Genomic DNA, 19,041 nt, shown 5'->3' on the forward strand with positions numbered 1-19,041 from the left:
TAGTTCATACTCAGAGGCAGCTCACATGTTTGCTGCGACAAAAATATGAAACGTATTACAGTGTGTGTTATGGATACAGGTGTGTTATACAGATGTATGCAAATCATGACAATTCTTCCTAAACAGGTGTCATCATCACGCCATCAGTAATACCAGTGAAGAAAATCACTTTTGATAGGGGAGAAAGACACTCAGAGCCAAAGACAGAAAGGCAAGGGAATGAGGTTAAATTAGGTCTCTCAGGCTCAGCACGTCGAAATCCTGGATAAATGACTTATCCCCGCCGTCAGATGTAAGCTAAGCCCTCCCTCTCTCATCTCCATCTCCTGTGCACGAAGTGTCTACACCTCACAGTTCAGTCTCATCCTTTGTCCTTCTCTCACACCGGCAGGTACAGTATCTGGGCTCTTCTTTGTTTTCTCTTGTACTCTTGCTCTGCTTTCTTTCCTCAAGCTGCTGAACTTCATAATATCACCCTCTCTCTTTTTTGACAGTTTGTTTTTTTACCTCAGATGGGTGGGGTGTGATCTGTTTAATCCTCTTTGTGCAGCCATGGTTGCTGTCATTTTCCTTCTCTTTATGAATAACTTTTCCTCTATTGTTTTACTTCTTTATACAAGCATAAGTTTACCTCTGTTGCTCAGCAGTTCTCTGAAATTCTCCAGTCCTATTTTCTTAACCCTTACTTCTCTGTTCAGCATTTTCCTGTATTCATTTTTGTTTTAATTAGTTTCAGCAATTTTACTATTATTGTTGTGCCTTTGGGCTTAGTGAGGTTTCCATAGTTAACCTTTGTGGTCCCTCTGAATATATGATATTTTGAAATGTATAAATGTATATTATATATAGCCATAGTAAAAATGTGCTCAAATAAATCATTTCATTGATTGATTGATTGATTGATATAAATGCCATTTTATTTACAGTAGCAATTGGACTGGAGCAACAATCACTTCAGGAAGAAAAATAAGTAAAGAAAGTGAATAGAAGAGGAACCTTGCTTAGTAGCAGAGAGCAATAAAAGAAATTGTGGGCTCAAATTAAGCAGCCCATAAACAAGAGTCACCCTTCCAACCCACACAACACTTCGGCGAGGACAGACCTGCCAGAGAGAATGGGCAATGCCAAGAGCAGCGCGATGTCCAAGGAGATCCTGGAGGACCTGAAGCTCAGCACCAAGTTCACGGAGACCGAGCTCACGCAGTGGTACGAGAACTTCAAGAAACAGTGTCCCTCGGGCCGCATCACGCCCGAAGAGTTCGAGAGCATCTATGCGCGCTTCTTCCCGGACAGCGACACCAAGACCTACGCGCACCACGTCTTCCGCTCCTTCGACACCAATGACGACGGGACGCTGGACTTCAAGGAGTACATCATCGCCCTGCACATGACCTCCTCGGGCAAAATGAGCCTGAAGCTGGAGTGGGCCTTCTCGCTCTTCGATCTGGACAAGAACGGCTACATCACCAAGTCGGAAGTGGCAGAGATCTGCCAAGTGAGTGCCAGATATTGATATCACAGCTTGAAATTGGGGAAAGTGGGGCCATGATGGTCAGTTGCACTAGGTGCGGTTTATTTGGAAGCACTATACAAATAAAAAAAACCTGCTTACATAAGAAGGAATGTTTTCAGAATCTTTGACCAGCAGCATTGTGGCGTAGTGGTAAGGAGCAGAGCTCGTAACTGAAAGGTTGCTGGTTTGATTCCCTGCTGGGGTACTGCTACCATTGGGAAAGGTACTTAACCCACAATAACATTAACATTGCCTTAGGAAATATCCAGCTGTAAAAATGGATAAAATTGTAACCTGTGTAAGTCGTTCTGAATAAGAGCACCTGTTAAATGATAATAATATAATAACAGTCAAGGCTTGCAGAAGTCAACAGGCTTTCAGAATGCTTTCAAAAGGCTTTTAGAAGTGTTTCCTTTGAAGTTAGGCCTCATTAGAAGTGTTTATCATGCCCATGCTGTAGGTACATAGCAGGTTAACTTTCTTCCACTGGAGTAAAAGGCTGAAAACAGTTGGCCCCATATGACTCCACATGGTACAAGGGCTGATAGTCCTTTGAACATGCAATCCTGATTACTGGGCTTCTCTAAAGCACCCACTGGGGAATTCCTAGGCCACCTGCCCATTGTAACCGCTGAGGTCATGCAGCCAATCCGATTAAATCAGGGTTCAGACAACGTGGCAAGTCAGGACATGAGTTAATAATCGCTCCCAAAACATATGGCGTGTCTGATTCATGATTGGGCAAAAAATCTTTTGCAGTGGAGAACAGTGGAGTGGTTCTGGTGTCAAAGGTTTATGTGGTGGTGATAAAAGTGAAAAAAAAAACATTTTCACACACGACCCTGACTGATTAATACAGTATGGCTGGTTGCCAAAGGGTTGTAGCTATAAGAATGAGCTGAAGCAAGTTGGGCATAATGCTTAGTAATTAGATCAACAAGTGGAAAACAACAACATCTGAGCTAGGTCTTAATTTAAGAATAAAGCAATCTTGGGATGTGTCTTGAGACTTATAGTGAGAACACATCCACAATCAAGCTCACGTCACCCGTAAATTATACATTGAGCTCAACGGCTCAACTGATTGATCAGGTATAGGGTAAAGTACGAGTGAAGGTGAGAGGCTTTTTGTTTTTTTTTAGGGTTTTTTTTGGTCTTGTGTACTAGGTGTATCCAATAGAGATTTGCTGCAGTTTGTGGTAAAATAAGCATTACTATATTTTCAGACTGTTGTGATTACCAAAACCACGGCATAAATTGGATCAACTGGAAATACATTTAGAAATTATTGTTTCACCACCATCTGAGTACACATTATATTATATGAAATTGTAGTTCTGCAGTAAAAGCACACCAACTGGACATAATGTCTCTGTTCTCTGCCACTTCAATAAGAAAATGCAATGGACTTCCAAACAGGCTTCAGTGAAAGCTGACTCATCAGACCCTATGCCCCTAAAATGCTGAGGTAAACTGCTCTAAAAGCTGTGTGACATTTCAAAGGGTTTTACGGCTTCTTCAAAGCTACTGTTGTAAATAATGTACAAATGGTCTGTGCACATAAATTACAAATGAAAACCCGGCAAGCAATTTTGATTTAGATCCTCTTATACTGAGATTGATATTACAATGGGATTGTGTTATTGCATAAACAAGTTTGCTCATTGAGTGAAATGGCTCATGTCGCTAAATTTTGTAAGAATAATCCAGCAGCGGAACACCCAAAAAAGGCGGGATGAGCAATGTTTGTATATAACACCCTTTGGGAATCAAGAATGCAAGCATTAAACTGACAACAAAGCTGACAAAAAGTTCAGATAGCCCCCATTCATTTTCAGTGCAAAGGTCACTCAGAATACCTCAGGGAACAAAACAAAACGGATAAAATATGCACAGACAAGTGAGTATAAAATGCTAACCGTCTAAGACTTATAAATATAACAAAAGTCATGCTGAATTCAGACTGAGTCCGTTATCCGCTCAGTGAATACTACTTAGGACTGAGGCAAGACAATAAAATAATTTGATGTCTGGAAAGAAAGCGTGAATGGACTGTGGAGGCTGTTTTAGCCGATAGATGGCGGCGTTGTCACAAAAATAATTGGAGACATAAACGTCTAAAATTATATAGCTGCGCATACCGTATTACAAGTTTAAACAGGAAAGTGTTTATTCAGCAGTAACTTAAGAGGAAGTATGGCAGCTAATCCCATTAATTTTATTTGACGTTTCCTTGTTCTTTTGAATAGGAGGATGTTTGATACGTGCTAAATGACCAGGAAAACTGAAATCCATTCTACCCAAACAAATAATTTCCTCATTGCTTTTGAAAGGAAGACGTTTATCCCTCACGTACACATGTCTGTGTAAATGGCAAATGAGAATAACGAGGTGGGACATATATATATATTTCTTAAAGGAAAATAATGAAATCACTACAATCTTCCTCTATGAGGACAGAATGTTACATAATACAGATAATGCTGTATACAATGTAAAATGTATACAATGACTTTAACTGAATATGCATGAATGTGTAAGACAAAGAAAATGCATTAATGCTATGACAGGAAATCACAAGAGAACATGTCAAGTTTTGGTTCAATGTTATTAAATATTTATTTTTCATGAACTTGAGTAATGGCCCCATGATCAGTGTGACACTCCCCTGTGGTTATGACAGTTGCATGATATTTTAGTACGGTGAAATGAACCATAACAAAAAAACATTATTTGAGACTGATCATATTATTTACTCAAAGGCTTCTAAATCAAGTTTACAGACAGCGCTGCTGTGGATAAACAGTTCATTACCCAGGTGATAAACCACTCTCGTTGGAGGACATGACAGGTGGAAAATGTGAATCTGAAAATGTGGTGTGTGTGAAAATATGGTCTTTTCCCTCATCTTGCCGCCGCCTCCATTTTGTCCTGTCCTGTTCCCTTTCAGGCCTTGTTCAAACTGATCCCTGTAGACGAACAGTCCAAGTTACCGGAGGATGAGAACACACCTGAGAAGAGAGCAAACAAACTCTGGGCCTACTTTAACAAAGGGGACAATGGTAAGACAGGAAGACTACATTTCCCAGCATCCTTGGTTCACACAGCTTTTACTTAGTCTTAGGGAGTGCATGAGCATAGCTGAGAGCAATGGTGGGAATAATGCACTCCAGTAAGGTAGTGATGAAAGACAGCACATTCAGCACTGAAAAGCAACCTATGACAAAAGGTGGGGATATTTATAAAAAATAAACGAAGCTAAAATGCCAGCATGGAATTGAGCATTCAATGTGAGGTGTCAAAAAGGCAGTGCATGTTATGCAAACCCTTTTTCTTTATCTTTCCCTTTTTCTTTTAGAAAAACTGGCTGAAGGAGAGTTCATCCAAGGAGTACTAGATAATGAGAATGCTCTTCGCCTTATCCAGTACCAGCCCCTGGAGAAATAAACCTCCATCATCTCTCATCAATCTCTTTCTCCTTTTCAGCATCGACATGCGTGTACAGTTGTGTCCAGTATAATTCACTCACTTTGTTCATATTGTGTCTTCTCTGTATCTCTTTCCTTTCTTAAAAGTTATAACATATGCAGAATACTGCATTCATTCTAGGTAGTACCGCCTCTGTTATTGAACCACTGATAAAATACTGTTGTTGTGATAATCACCATCATAATTTTGATTCTACCACACTTAGTATCATTTGTTAGTATTATTTGTACAGTTTGATTGATTTCTGGTTTGTCAACCCTCGTCTTAAAATCTTTCTTGATCTCTCAAAGCTTTGATTCACATACCAAGTAGTAGTGTTAAGTACATTATTTAAAGCTCTACCTAGGTGATATATATATACAGAAACAAGTTATGCATATAAGGGGAATTATTACAGGTGGATAACGGGGTGGACAGGCTTGATATGAGAAGATAAGCACTGAAAGCAATTTCAAACTCCTGCCTGTATAATTAATTACATGAAAGTGAGAGTACATTTGGGTTTAAAATGTGTACATTTGAGTCATTGTTTTTGAAAAAAAAAACACTATTATAGTGTGCAATAAAGTACATATTTATGGCTAACACTTTATTTGTGAACATGCTGGTGAGATAAAATGTGTGTGTGTGTGTCTTTTTTTTTTTACCTGTGAGGAAGTATTTACCTGTATCATGTAAAAACATTCAAAGATGTTCAGCATGGTGGCAGGGCATTGTCACACATGAGAATTGTGACACAAACATTTAATTCTGTGATTTACAAACTAAGAACAGAGGGATTAGATGGTCTCAACAATATCTACATGCAATCTGGGATTATCTCTCTCTCTCTGTCAGTGGTAAAGCCTTGTACTGTCCTAGTAAGTCAGTGTATATTTACAGTATTATCCTCTACGTGTGTGTGCGTGTGTAGGGTGGGGTGCATATGCGTGTAGTCACTCAAACCCATTTCATAACCTTGCTCCCTCCTGCTCACTGACCATTTCTTCTTCCCTCTTCTCCTTCCATCATCCCTCTCTTCCCCTCTCTCTCAATTCAGGATTACTGACATAATCTTCTGTTCAACATTTGAAACCTATTTGAAGACTTCCCAAAATCTCTCCCCTTTCACTGTAAACTTCCCCTCTCTGTTCATTTAAATGTGAATGATTAGTGGTCCCTTGGTCTCAGAGAGGTCCATTGTGACCATTAAAACTGTTAAAACTGCACATTGAATTACAGTGACTAAAATGGAGAGGGGATGCTAGATATACAAGAAGGGACAAATCCATTAAAGGTCAAATAAAGGAACAGAGGAAAGTAAAAAATGAATATATTCTATACTCCAGAAAGATAAGGACAATGACACTGCTTTTATTGATATTATTACAATAATACATTTTTGGTTTTAACTCAGATAAGTTATTAACGCTGAACACAAAGATAATATATTGACTTAAAATGTATAGCCTCCAGTTTCTAATAAAAACCACTTAATCACAGCTACCATATTGATTACAAAAAAGATTATCAAACTATCATTACTCATACAACTATCAAAAATCCCAGCATCATTCCAGACAATATTTTATTCTTCATGTGGCAAAATTTGCATCAACAAAAAAAAAAATGAAGTAATGTCAAACCCAATACTACAAGGGCTGTAATCCTATGTATTATTATTTTTATTAAAATTTGTATCTTTCCTTGAGCACATAATTGCCCCCTGACTGCTGCTTGAGGTCTTAAAGCGTCTTCAGTCACCACTGCACAGAGGTTCACTACAACAGGGTCAGGAAGTAAAATTACAGATAAATCTGAAAAGGTAAATCATGAGCTGCCCACAGACATCGATATGGTAAGGTCATCATTTTCCAAGTTCACAAGCTGCCCTTATAAAAGCATTGTAGCAACAGAAACACCTGAACTGTGACAAGAAAGTACGATAGCAAACCCAAGATACATTTCGTTAGGAACAGATGGTACAATGGTACTTTAATTATCATTTAAAGCCCTGATATTTCTGTATGGCATTGTGTGATATTCCTACATCATTTAATACATCCTAGTAGAGTCCTGATGTATAATGGTGCATTGAATTTCAACCTGCTTTGGAGCAACACCATCAAATATTCTACATTACATAGGTCAATTCAAGTACAGCACGGTAAATATAGCACATTTTGACAAGATATCAAAACTGGCTTGGTTGAATCAGTTGTCTTTATACAGTTTGATTAAATTTGTGAGGTATAAGAATTTCTTCTATCTACTTGAAATGTACATGCTCTTCCATGGATTGTGGAAAGAAATCAAAACAATTAAAAAGACACTCAGTGGAAAAAAAAAAAACTGAGAATGAGCTTTGCCACCAAAGGTCCCGTCCCATCACAATTACATTTGCTGCTTAGGAAATGACAACTGCTCGACCTGCTCCACAATTTACTCTGTAGAGTGCTTACGTATAACACTAAAACTGTATTTACAACACTTACAATTTATGAGAGAATATACAGTAAACTGGCTCCTGTCTCCTCCACTTGACCCAATTCCCATTTCCCCTTCTTTGTTTCGGACACTCTTATATTTCTTCTTTCATCCCATTTTTTTTAGTCGGTTAACCTTTCCCATGATCAGAACAAATCGCTCAGCCTCCCCTCTCTGATCCCTCCTCATCTGTCCCCTCGTGGCGGCTCTCAGCACGGAGAGTGGCCCTTCTCTCTCTCCGCAGCCTCCTCCATCTCCTCCATTTCTCGCTCGCAGTCTTCGCACCCCTCCTCTCCCTCGCAGTCCTCGTACTCGTCTTCTCTCTCACAGTCCTCGCAGCGATAAGGCCCGCTCCCCTCCATCATCACCATAGCAGCGTCTCCCAACCCCACCCCCACCCCCACCCTGACCCCATCCCTCACCCACGCAGCGTTCGGGCAAGGTAACGCCCCGTTGATGGAGTACACTCCACCCCCCGGCACCACCTCATTGTAGGAGGGGGCGTGGCTGGCCCGGGCCTCTTCCAATCGCAGCCTCTGCCGGTGCCTCAGCTCGATGAGGGTTTTGGTGTAGGAGTTCAGTGTGAAGACAGCCGCTGCCATACAGCAGCTGAAGGAGATCCAGGCCAAACTAAGACAGAGAGAGAGAGAGAGATCAATGAGATGGAGGTGTGTCATGATGGATTGGATAGGACATTATGCTGGTTAGACAGAGAGCAGTGAAAGGTCAGCTTAGACACGATCCCTGTCTGTACTGGTCCCTTGGTGGTGGAATGAACGCTCTACAGGGGACAGGACATCAAATTCACTGGCCATCTTCCAACACAGACTGAAGACCCACCCCTTCAGACTGCATCTCAGTTCCACCTCAGTCCCCGCCCCCTAACACCTTTTACTTCTAGTACTAGCTGTTTATTTTACGTGTAGTATCGCGATGTGTTCTGCATTCTGTGATCTAGTGACTGATGTATGGCTTCCCTTGTCTATTCAGATTACACAAGTTAACTTGTGGTAGGGCTTGAATAGTGTTATGCTCACACTCACTGGTCTGGGAGTACTGTTAGCCTGGTTTGACACTGTTGCTCATTCATCCTGAATGGATACACTTCTGTTCTTTTGTGCTGGAAGTTGCCCTGGATAAGAGTGTTTGCTAATGAATATAACGTAGTGTAACAGCTAAAACTTTCATGACGGAAAAAACATAAAGCAGAAAAAGCCCATGTTGTCAAAGTTATTATTCAGATGACAGCCAAGAGAAGGGTGAATGCCAGTTCCCCTGTTGAGAGGTCTTCTACATAATTTTGAACAAAGGTGGAGTTTAACATTCTAATTCACTAGGGCATAATGCTAAGTCCAAATTTTACAGTGTGCATTATCATTTATATCAGCATTTGATTCAGTATGAATCCGAATGGGACACCCACATGAATGACCACCCATAATCCCAGGTCTGGGGTCTCCAGTCCTTTGGTCCAACACTCACGGTCACCTGGAACACGGTGGTGTACATCATGTGAGCCACCATTCCTACGAGTCCTGAGAGAATGACAGAGAGTGACAGCTAGTAATGCAATCCTAACATTTCTATTCACAGTCATGACTGCATTCACAAAATGCACAAAAATGTATGGACAGTGCATACTCCTTGCTATTGTTCTTTGAAAAAGTTAAAGAGATGCAAATAGCACACAAAAATTCTCATTTTCAGCATTATCTTCATCATAAAAACTACAGGACATATTTTTATGAAAACCTGAGGTAAAATGTCTTCCACCTTGATGCCGAAGCATTGAAGGTATTACGCTCTGGATTTTCAGATTCTGAACAGGAATTCTGTTGAACTTTTAATTGTGATTAATCGTGACAGCCTCAGGTTTGCCCCCATGACTGTGCCAGCCCTCTGCCTCCCATCGCTTAGTACTGCTGCTACAGCCTTTTTCTGTGTAGGTTTTTCTTACTGTGTGCATCCTACTCTTCTCTACTTTCTCACTCTTCCAGTCAATGCTCTTTGATTTGATTGATTATCTAGATACCTGATAATAAATGCATTATCTACATGTCAAACGAATATCTACCAAAATATAATACACCACACAAGAGCAACGTGATCGGAACCAAACTTAATGGCATTGAATGTCATTGAATGCATAGCATTAAAATGAACCCAATTCAGTTACGATTTTGGTTTCTTAATAACGAAACTGAATCTACACAAAGCAGAGAGCGATAATACAGACTATGATTTCACAGTGCACCATGCCAGTGCATCCACCTCTAGGGGTGCAGACTGCACAGTGCACAGAAAATGTAGAAAGGGGAATAAAAACAGCAAAATCACACCAACATATAAAACAAACTACTATCATTCAGACTATATTCTCTGCAGTTCCAACCTTTTAATGACTACTGTCATGCTGTCTGGTCCTGCATGAAAACAAATTAATGCAAGGCAACAGGCTTCTGTTCAAAACTGTTGAGAACTTGCTCATCAAAGCAGAATTAAAGCAGAAATGCAATGTATTGATTCAAGAGAAAATAGATGTAAAAGCAAGTGCATTGATTTTTTCATCAGGACAACACGTGGTACATCAGGGGAATAAGGAAATGGAAGGGTAAAAGCACAGAAAGAGGAGAGCAGCAGCCCACCGGACAGAGCGGTGCAGATGGCAGCGAAGGCATTGATCTTCAGCGCGCGCATCTCCTTGCGGAAACACAGCACCTCCAGCCACATCAGAAGGAATCCCATTGCCAGCAGGCTGATATACGCAATCTCTGACACTACAGACAGCCAGAGCACTCCTGAGAGAGACGCGAGAGCGTCACTGACAGCACACTGACACACAGTCTGAAACACCATCACTGACAGCACAGTGATGGAGCGCTGATACACATTTACACTGACGGTCAGAAACACCATCACTGACAGCACACTGATATACAATTACACTGACAGTCAGAAACACCATCACTGACAGCACAGTGATGGAGCGCTGATACACATTTACACTGACGGTCAGAAACACCATCACTGACAGCACACTGATATACAATTACACTGACAGTCAGAAACACCACCACTGACAGGACACTAATGGAACCCTGATACACATTTACACTGACAGCCAGAAATACCATCACTGACAAGACCTGACACATATTTTCACCAACAGTGAAAAATGCAGGGCGCTGACATATATTCACACAGACACTGAGGCTCAGTTTCAGTTCAACAGCCATTCACTTTGTGCTCAGATCCATATAATGAATTCATATAATGAAATTTTTATCAGTTACCAAAAAATGTTGTGTCTAAGTTGTAAAAGCATAGCTTTGACCTTTAATATGTTGCATATCCCTAAGGATAAAGCACATAGCAGCTAGTGTGAATTCAGCCTGAAAGAATGTTTTTTACTCATGATATTTGGAACAACAGAATTATATTCATACAAGCACAGAGATGGGGCGATACCTTAACACTATCAAAGTTAAAGCGACAAGGCTAAAGACCAAACAAAATGTCAATGACTAACTGCACTCAAGGAGAAAAAAGCAGAAAAGTAAAAACAAACTAATCTATTCTACAGCCTGTCAGTAATAATTCTGAAATAAATCTGTAAGATGGACAAAGTGTATGTGGCTTCAGGAATCAGTACAGTATGTATGCATAGGAGATGCACAATGCAATTGTGTACAAACATACGTGCACAGGGTAAATATTATTCACCTTGAGTTTCTCCAGGAGTCAGCTCAATAAAGCTCCGACACTGTTCACCTGACAAGAAAAAATGTCACTCTATAAAGTGAATTCAGTACATAACCTGCTCTTAACAAAAAAATCACCTTTAGGTTGGTCAGATAGATCTAGCTGAACAATATACATTATTTTTATTATTTCATTGTTTCTCTGTCTGAAGAGTACTTTTCGTTTTGGCTGGGTTTCATACTTACTTACTGAAGCAAGCATACTTACTTTCTTAAGTATGCGTTCATATTTGAATACTGTCCATACTTTCAGACACAAATATCCCATATGACACGGTTTTTCACAACCTTCCCTCTCCTCTCTCTTTTACTCTTTTTTTTTCCCCTTACCATGGGTGTGCTTCTCGCAGGACTCCCAGAATCCCGTGTGAAAGTACAGAAATGCATACTTGTCCTCTCCTGTCTCCCAGATATAGTGCACTGCATTGGCTAATTGCCTCTGTCGAATCTTCAACAGCTCCTCCCTTCTCTTGGGTGAAACCGTGGATACCGGCACTGAGGACTCATTCCTGGGATCGCCAGTGGGTTTCTCTGAGATCGGAGGGAGAGACAAGGTGAAAAAAGGGGTTATGCTTCAATATTAGGTGTGAATGAGTAGGCAGTGAGATCACCATTAATACAGACATAATGAGATCAGCAACCTTATGAATTTATTTACTTTATAAATGTTTTGGAGCTAAAAACCAATTATGATGGTCCACATCTCAAGTGCAGCTAGCGAATCTGGATTTTGTATAAAAACTGACAGCTCACAAGATTTTTGTCCCAAAAAAGGTTTAACTGTAGTTCCAGCTGACATGAAATATCAAATTGCAAACCCAAAATGCCATCAGTGTTGCCAGCTGTTTTCTCAAATTTAACCTTTACTTTTCCCTGTTGACTCAAGAGTATTCATCCTTCCTCCACCAACATACATTATTAACTAAAGAAAATTAGATTCAAAGGAGCTGCATTATGCAACTTTTCATTACAAGGTCAGTTCAGAACAGATTTAATCTATAAGATCAAATGCTTCTCTGAGATAACCTTGACATTAGATGAACTCTGTAAATAGAACTGAAACAATGTTCTTTAAGGCTTGTGAGTTCAATCACTGACTAAGGTATGTGTTTTTTAAGCTCATTCATCTCCTTAAGGTTCTTAGTGAATGAATTATAAGAATACAGTAAAGCACTGACATAATCTATGAAGAAAAACAAATACCAGATGGATCATCTCCCTGTTGCATCCAGCAAGTACAATAATGTGTGAAACTGAACAATAATCAGGAACTGTGACATCTCTTAACGAAGCTATCATGTCGAATTTATCCGTTTTAAAGTTTGAAGTAAAATAAAGTCTGTTTAATAGTTTAAACAGAGTTCCTCAACACATGCAATGTAATTACAACATAATCCAAGGAAAGCAGCTGTAAAAAGTAATCAGATTATGTAAAAAGATCATCTTTTACTATGGAACCTATATGCTCTGTGCTCCTTTCCCATCTTGCTAAGGAGTTCCATCTGAGTTTCTTACTGTTTATCAAATGTCAGGAGATCCAGTTTTGGAACCTTTTGTTTGACATTGAAGGGCCAGAATTTTGAAGTAAAACTACACGGAGTCCATCATCTTGATTTTACAGTGTCTTTGGTGCAGTGGTCTGAGCAGTGCTTAGCAGAAAGAAGCAACACCAGCTCCAAAAAAGACTGAGAACTTTTCCTAAAAGCAACCCTATACCCACTCCTACAAAGCACTATAGTGTGAAACAGGGAAACACCACCAGAGTCATAAACTTAGCACAATACATATCAATCCACAGGAAACACCTTCAATATGCACAGGGCCTTGCAGCGAACAGGCATGAAGTTCGAAATGAAATATGTTTTAGTGGAAATGCCTTACCGGTGGTGAAGGGCTCGCTGTTGTTGGAGCCACAGTTCTTCATCTTAACAGGGGAGAGGCAGAGAGGCTTGACCACCTTGTGCGTGCCCTCGCACCAGTAGGAGGTGGAGAAGGCCAGAACAGACAGAGCCAGGGCCAGGGATGTCAGAGACAGAGAGAGGACCGAGCGGGAACGCCGAGACATGTGATCCAGCATGGTGGAAGGGGACAGAGAGCAGCCAGAGACAAGGATGGAGATGGAGTGTGGGGGTCAGGAAATGGTGGGGAGGACAGAGAGGTCAGGAAGAAAAGAGAGCGGGAAAGACTGGGAAAGAGTGTATGCAAGAGAGAGGGGGGAGAGGGGGAGGGATAATCAAAGCAGATGGAAGAGGTGGGAGAGAGGGTAAGAAGGGCAAAGCAGAAGATAAAAGTAGATGATCAAGGAGCAAATGACAGATGGAAGGAAAACATAAACAAAGGGGGATTTATTAAGAGAGAGGAACAGATGGAGAAAAAGTTTTGGGAATTATGGCCACGTGGTTGCCTGCCTACTCACATGCACTGCTAATATGGTTGTATGGTTAATTTCTGTTTCACATTGATTTCCAAATTTAAGTGATTATGTTCTTTTGCAACATGAAATGATACGACCTCTCCCACATATCCTGTTTCTCTTAACGCAGTTTGCGCTGTCATTCCTTTCTAATATAAGTACAGAACAAGAGATGAGAGATAATCAAATGATCTCTTTTTTGATGGAATTATTAATCTCTTGATCTACCTCTCACTTTTCCTGCAATCTCCATTGATCTGTTTTAATCTGTTTGCATTGGGGATGTCTGTGTATGACCTCACTGTAATTCCTGCTTGCATTCTTTCTCACTGTCTGCTCTCATCCCCTGGAGTAAAAGGACAGGAAATACACAAATTACCACTTGATTGCAACAAACACTTCATATAGAAGTAAACATATAGGAGGAGGATGATTTCTGTGCTTGAGCAAAAATACTGATTGCATATGTCTAAGGTAAACATATTGATGCATTGGAATCAACATATCTTAAATATAAGCCCATAAACCTAGGTTGTTCTATACAGGGGAATAATCCTAGTACTTGGATAACTTACAGTTCTTGTTCTATTTCTTTCTCAATAAATGTCTAGGCTCTAGAACTCCCAATTTGTCTCTGTATGTCCATCTTTCTTGTTTGGTCTTCATCTGATTTACAGATAGGTCACCTTTACCAGCAATTCAAATTCAAAAGCATAAACAATAAATTAACCAGCACTGCTAAGTCTTTTGATTTTCACATTCACTGATTAATATTAATAAAGCCGATACTAAACATGAAGATGCAACAGTGGTTCTCAGGATATTCAAACTGAATTCTTTGTACATATAAGGGTAGTATTCATTCAAATATAAATCGTTCGTTGAGATTGGGGGAGTTCACTTGGGGAGAGATTGATTTATTTTTAAGTGTGACTTGGGGGTCTTTGCTTGAAGAAATGACCTCTCTAAATATCATGGAATCGTTATGTACTAAACAGTCAGATTTTCTGTTATTTGTTTTAAAGGTGTATTTTAAATATTTGACACAAATGAAACTAAATGTTTAAATAGGAAGAAATTCATTGCTATCTTTGCTACCACAATTTTTGTGGTGTGAACAGATTGCAATGACAATGAAAACCTCTTAGACGAAAACATAGTGTCACCCAATTCATACTCAAAATCTGCTTCAGTCTGTTACGGAAATTGATTTTATCATGATCAGTTCGCTCTTTGTTTCTCTTTACCAGACTTTTTCTTGAACTACTCCTTTCCATATTTACTTCTGCACTTCCTAGAATTGTTCCGCTGAAATATAATTTCCGTTTCTCCATTTCCATTACTCACATATTTTACTGTTTCTCAATTTTCCACATTCCTGTCTTCGACCTGAAACACCGAAGCCATAAATAATGTCCGTTCTTACCTTGCAGGCAAATATCCCCCTTTCCTCCTCCTTCCACCCCTTTTTGTCTGTCCCTGGCCACTGCCTATTTCTCTGTCTTGCACAGTGGTGTCATAAACCCATCCAGAATTCACATAATCCTTCTAAGTCCATCTGTTACTGCACTTTCCCTGTCCCTCTGTCACCCTCTCTGCCCCTTTCTCTACAAAACCTTCTATCTACAACCCTCTTTTTGTTCCAGTAAACCCTTTAAATACAGTTTTATATATCGGTGTGTGCTATTCTGCTCCTCCTGTGTACTATCATATCCTCCTCAGACGTATTATCTGTTTCAGCTCCTGTCAATCAGTGTCACACCTCTTCATTCATACCTCTACCTCCTGCTGTTAATACAAATATAACCCATAATAATCCAAAAACCGGAAGAGCAAAGCAGTAAACACAAGCGAAATAAGTTGTCAAACCAATTTATTTACAATGGGTTATGTACAGCAAATAGAAACATGAACTGTTAACAATAACAATAATTTTTCAATAACAACAATTATAAAAACAACATTGTGTGTGAATGTGAGCCCGTGCATCTGTAGAGTGTGCAGTGCCTGTTGGCGGGAGTGAGGAGGGAAAAAAAAAAAAAAAAAGAGGGTCCTTCTCAAAATCTCATCCCCAGGCTTGAGATTTACAATAATGAAGAACCAGCTTCCCATCACTGCCGAAACACTGCAGAGGAGAAGGAGGCGGGTTACCGTTATCCTTGCATACAGGAAACACTAAAAACTTTGTGACAGTGGATGGACAACTGGATTACATAGACTGAGAGATGCTCAGATGTGATCTATTATTTTATCTATGTACTACTGTTTAGGTGATTTTATTAGATAGATATTTTGAGTTTCTCTGGACACGTGTGTCGGCAAGGTGACAAAATATAAACCGCAAAATGAAAAAAAGGGGACAGGTGCAGTGAGGGAAACTAGGAATGCACTTTCACCCCCCTCTTGTGGCCACATCCTATGAGTACAGTTTCCATTCAATTTCAGGCATTCTTGAAGGGGGGTGCCAACTAAAATCTGATGTCATCCTAACCTACTTAAGTGGATTGCATACTCTCTCCCGCCTCTAACCCATCCCAAGAGCACAAAATAACACACACCAGATTCCACATCAGAGCACTCTGTCCAGTTGCATATTTTTTAAACTGTAGTTTATTCAGATTGCCCAGGGAAGCACTCTTCAAATTGTAGGCTTTCACACACTAACAGTCTCACAGTGATAGTTCCCACTCCCACATGGCACAAAAACAAGTGCCAAGACTGTAAATTGGGGGGCAGGATTCTACAGAGGCATCTACAGGGCAACGCGTCCCAACTCAGAATGAAGTGGCCTATGGGACCAGGTAGGCCATTTTTAGCCCTTCACACATCGGATGCAAATTCCTGTCACCTTCTGATGTCACACTTAGGTGTTTGGTTTTCACATTGGTTAAATGCTGTCTTTTTTCTGCCCTAAACATATGTACGGCACTATCCGTATTAGACTACAATTCCCAGCATGCAAATGCAGCACCTGTAAGAATTCACTGTTCCTACAAGCAGTCAGATCACTTTTTGTTGAAATATGGGGCTGCCAACATGCAAATGAAGAGGACTTATAGCCAACAGAATAAAAGAGAACAGAAACACAGGCAGTTATAAACCTTGGGAATTGCAAGCTAGTTCATTATATTAATGTGCAATTACAAATATTCATGTGCCATTATCTAAAAGTTGCACGCTGTGGAGAAATAATGATTATACTTGAAAGATTCAAGTGACTACTGATTACCAATTACTTCCACAGAACTTTGTATTTTAAAAGTAATACCTCAGCACCTCAGTAAAACCACTGCAACATGTTCCAAAGTTGTGTATTTATTTTTCATTGATTTCTTTACAGGATTTCAAATGTAACTCTCCACCTACCAAGAATGTGGAGTAGTACTTTCAGACCAGTAGGTTTTTCCTATAGTATGTACATATCAGGCCCTGTATGTGAATGCATCCAATTTGCCCACGTTTCACAAGGGCCCCCAAGTGCCTGCACTCTAAGCACCCACTGAGCCCCGTTCAAATTCTGCTGGCATGTGTGAAAGCGCTCTCACAGACCAGAGCCTAAACACAGTATTGTCATTCTCATAATGTTAGAACAGGTCAAAGCACCAAGCACTGTAACAACAGAGACCTCCAGAGAGCTTGTGTCCAAATGCCATGGACATTTTCTGACTTTTCATTCTGGAGTTGTGATTATCGTCACTTTTAAAACCATTGCACCACTTCCAAACGATAGAGTGACTGCGGTTTCATCCAAGCATGCATATATTTCATGACTGAAAATCATTTTCTGCTCATAAAATTTACCTTCTTTTTGTAACTACTAATTATCTTTCCCTTGTAATTGTTACTTGTCATCTGTATTCCAACTGCATGTCATACCAGAAATGGCAGGATTCATTTCATATTTTTGTGGTGGTATACTCACTTCAAATAGGACACCCACTTCTTGGTCAGGTGATGGGGCAAAAGATTGATTGACATAAATGAACTGAGGGAGAGACAGAGACAGAGAATAATTGGTAAATACAGTATGTATAGAAGATTGCACAGAAACAGCATGACTTAACTTCTGGCCCAATATATGTCAAGCTTGTTAACAATGTACCACTAGGGTGGGGGTGGGGGGTGGGGGCTTCAATGTCCACAAACACAAATAAAGGCAGATTTGTGACATATTACTAATGCTCACCAGTTGCTCGCTTGGCTCCAGCTTAAGGAAGCGAGAGATGAACTGGGACAGGGACTGCACGGTTCTCCCTCTTTCTACCGCCCATTTCTTGGTCTTCATGATAGGAGTATCCCCCACCGCCTTCAACAGGATGTCAACTGAGACGGATAAACAGCCGGTCATACAGACACACTGGCTGGATATTGCACATCAAGGCATGTCAACTACTATAGCTAACAAGCCATATTTGTAGGCAACAAAGTGTTAGCTATTAACTAACAGTCATCCCGTTGGTCCAGTTAGCAACATGGATCTCTCCATACATCTCGTAAAGGAAGCAATTCCTTAATGATGGCAACATCTGTGCGTGATGAACGTGATGTAGTTAGGATCAGTACATGTTTTAAGGACCAAACAATAATCTCCCTCCGAATCATTAATCTTTAATTTAACCATAACACATAGATGAAACTAGCTAGGCAGGTATAAATACCTGGCACGTAGCTAATGTTTTAGCTAGGTGTTAACACACATATATATATAACATATATAACAACATATCAGGGTCAATGGTTTTCAAAAGCAAATGAGGCAGAACTGACTAACAGCTAAACCACATCAAAATTGTGGTTATGAGCTAGCTAGCTTTATATGTAGCTACATGAGAACCTTTCCAAGTGTAATGAGTGCCAAAGGGTCCACATTTGCAGTCATTCATTGGCTGGTCCCTCAATAAGTTCTCCACAATGGCTAATATTACTGTCAATCAATTCTTTTCGCGTCATATTTACGGAAGTACCTAGCTAAGCAAGCTAATTTATACAATAGCAAGCTACATTTAGCTTAAGAGAAAATACACGTTAAATATAGCTGACTTCACTTTCACCAAGTTACACGTTTTGCTAATATTTTACTTTTTTTCTTCTCTTCATTTGTCCCAGAGTTTTCCGCAGGAGGTGGCACGGTCGACGGCTCCTCTTTCTGAATTTCGGTGGGAGACTCTGCATTTTCGGACATGTTAAATAATGGCAAAATCTGTCCAGCCTCACTTTGCACCAGCGGTGACGCTGCAATATGTCCGATACATGACTGCTGACATGCTGTTGGCTGAAGAAAACGCCACTTTAGAATTATTACTACTCTGATTGGTTTAGACGCTCTGTTGTGGGAAATCAATTGGTGTTTTTCTACGTCAGTCAGTGCTGTTCTTTACGTTGATTGGCTTATTGTGGAG

The 19,041-nt window shown here is 40.1% G+C and overlaps 3 protein-coding genes across 3 annotated transcripts; 1 reads left to right on the top strand and 2 right to left on the bottom strand.

Annotated features, from left to right (window-relative positions):
• The first annotated feature begins 1,114 nt into the window (after positions 1–1,114).
• On the top strand, positions 1,115–4,960 carry LOC118784219 (visinin-like). The gene is made up of 3 exons (XM_036538304.1): positions 1,115–1,495; positions 4,464–4,575; positions 4,872–4,960. The coding sequence occupies exons 1-3, from the start codon at positions 1,115–1,117 to the stop codon at positions 4,958–4,960; spliced, it is 582 nt and encodes a 193-aa protein (XP_036394197.1).
• A 2,704-nt stretch (positions 4,961–7,664) lies between these two features.
• Positions 7,665–13,306, bottom strand: LOC118784185 (germ cell-specific gene 1-like protein). The gene is made up of 6 exons (XM_036538255.1): positions 13,111–13,306; positions 11,560–11,760; positions 11,192–11,239; positions 10,114–10,266; positions 8,892–9,003; positions 7,665–8,098 (listed from the first exon to the last, which is right to left on the bottom strand). Exons 1-6 carry the CDS (start codon positions 13,304–13,306, stop codon positions 7,678–7,680), a joined length of 1,131 nt encoding a protein of 376 aa, XP_036394148.1. The 3' UTR covers positions 7,665–7,677.
• A 2,281-nt stretch (positions 13,307–15,587) lies between these two features.
• On the bottom strand, positions 15,588–18,896 carry atg12 (ATG12 autophagy related 12 homolog (S. cerevisiae)). The gene is made up of 4 exons (XM_036538316.1): positions 18,722–18,896; positions 17,829–17,965; positions 17,565–17,627; positions 15,588–15,767 (listed from the first exon to the last, which is right to left on the bottom strand). The coding sequence occupies exons 1-4, from the start codon at positions 18,822–18,824 to the stop codon at positions 15,708–15,710; spliced, it is 363 nt and encodes a 120-aa protein (XP_036394209.1). The 5' UTR covers positions 18,825–18,896; the 3' UTR covers positions 15,588–15,707.
• Between the last annotated feature and the right edge of the window lie 145 nt (positions 18,897–19,041).

The sequence above is a fragment of the Megalops cyprinoides genome, chromosome 10 (assembly GCF_013368585.1).
Source record: "Megalops cyprinoides isolate fMegCyp1 chromosome 10, fMegCyp1.pri, whole genome shotgun sequence".
NCBI lineage: Eukaryota > Metazoa > Chordata > Actinopteri > Elopiformes > Megalopidae > Megalops > Megalops cyprinoides.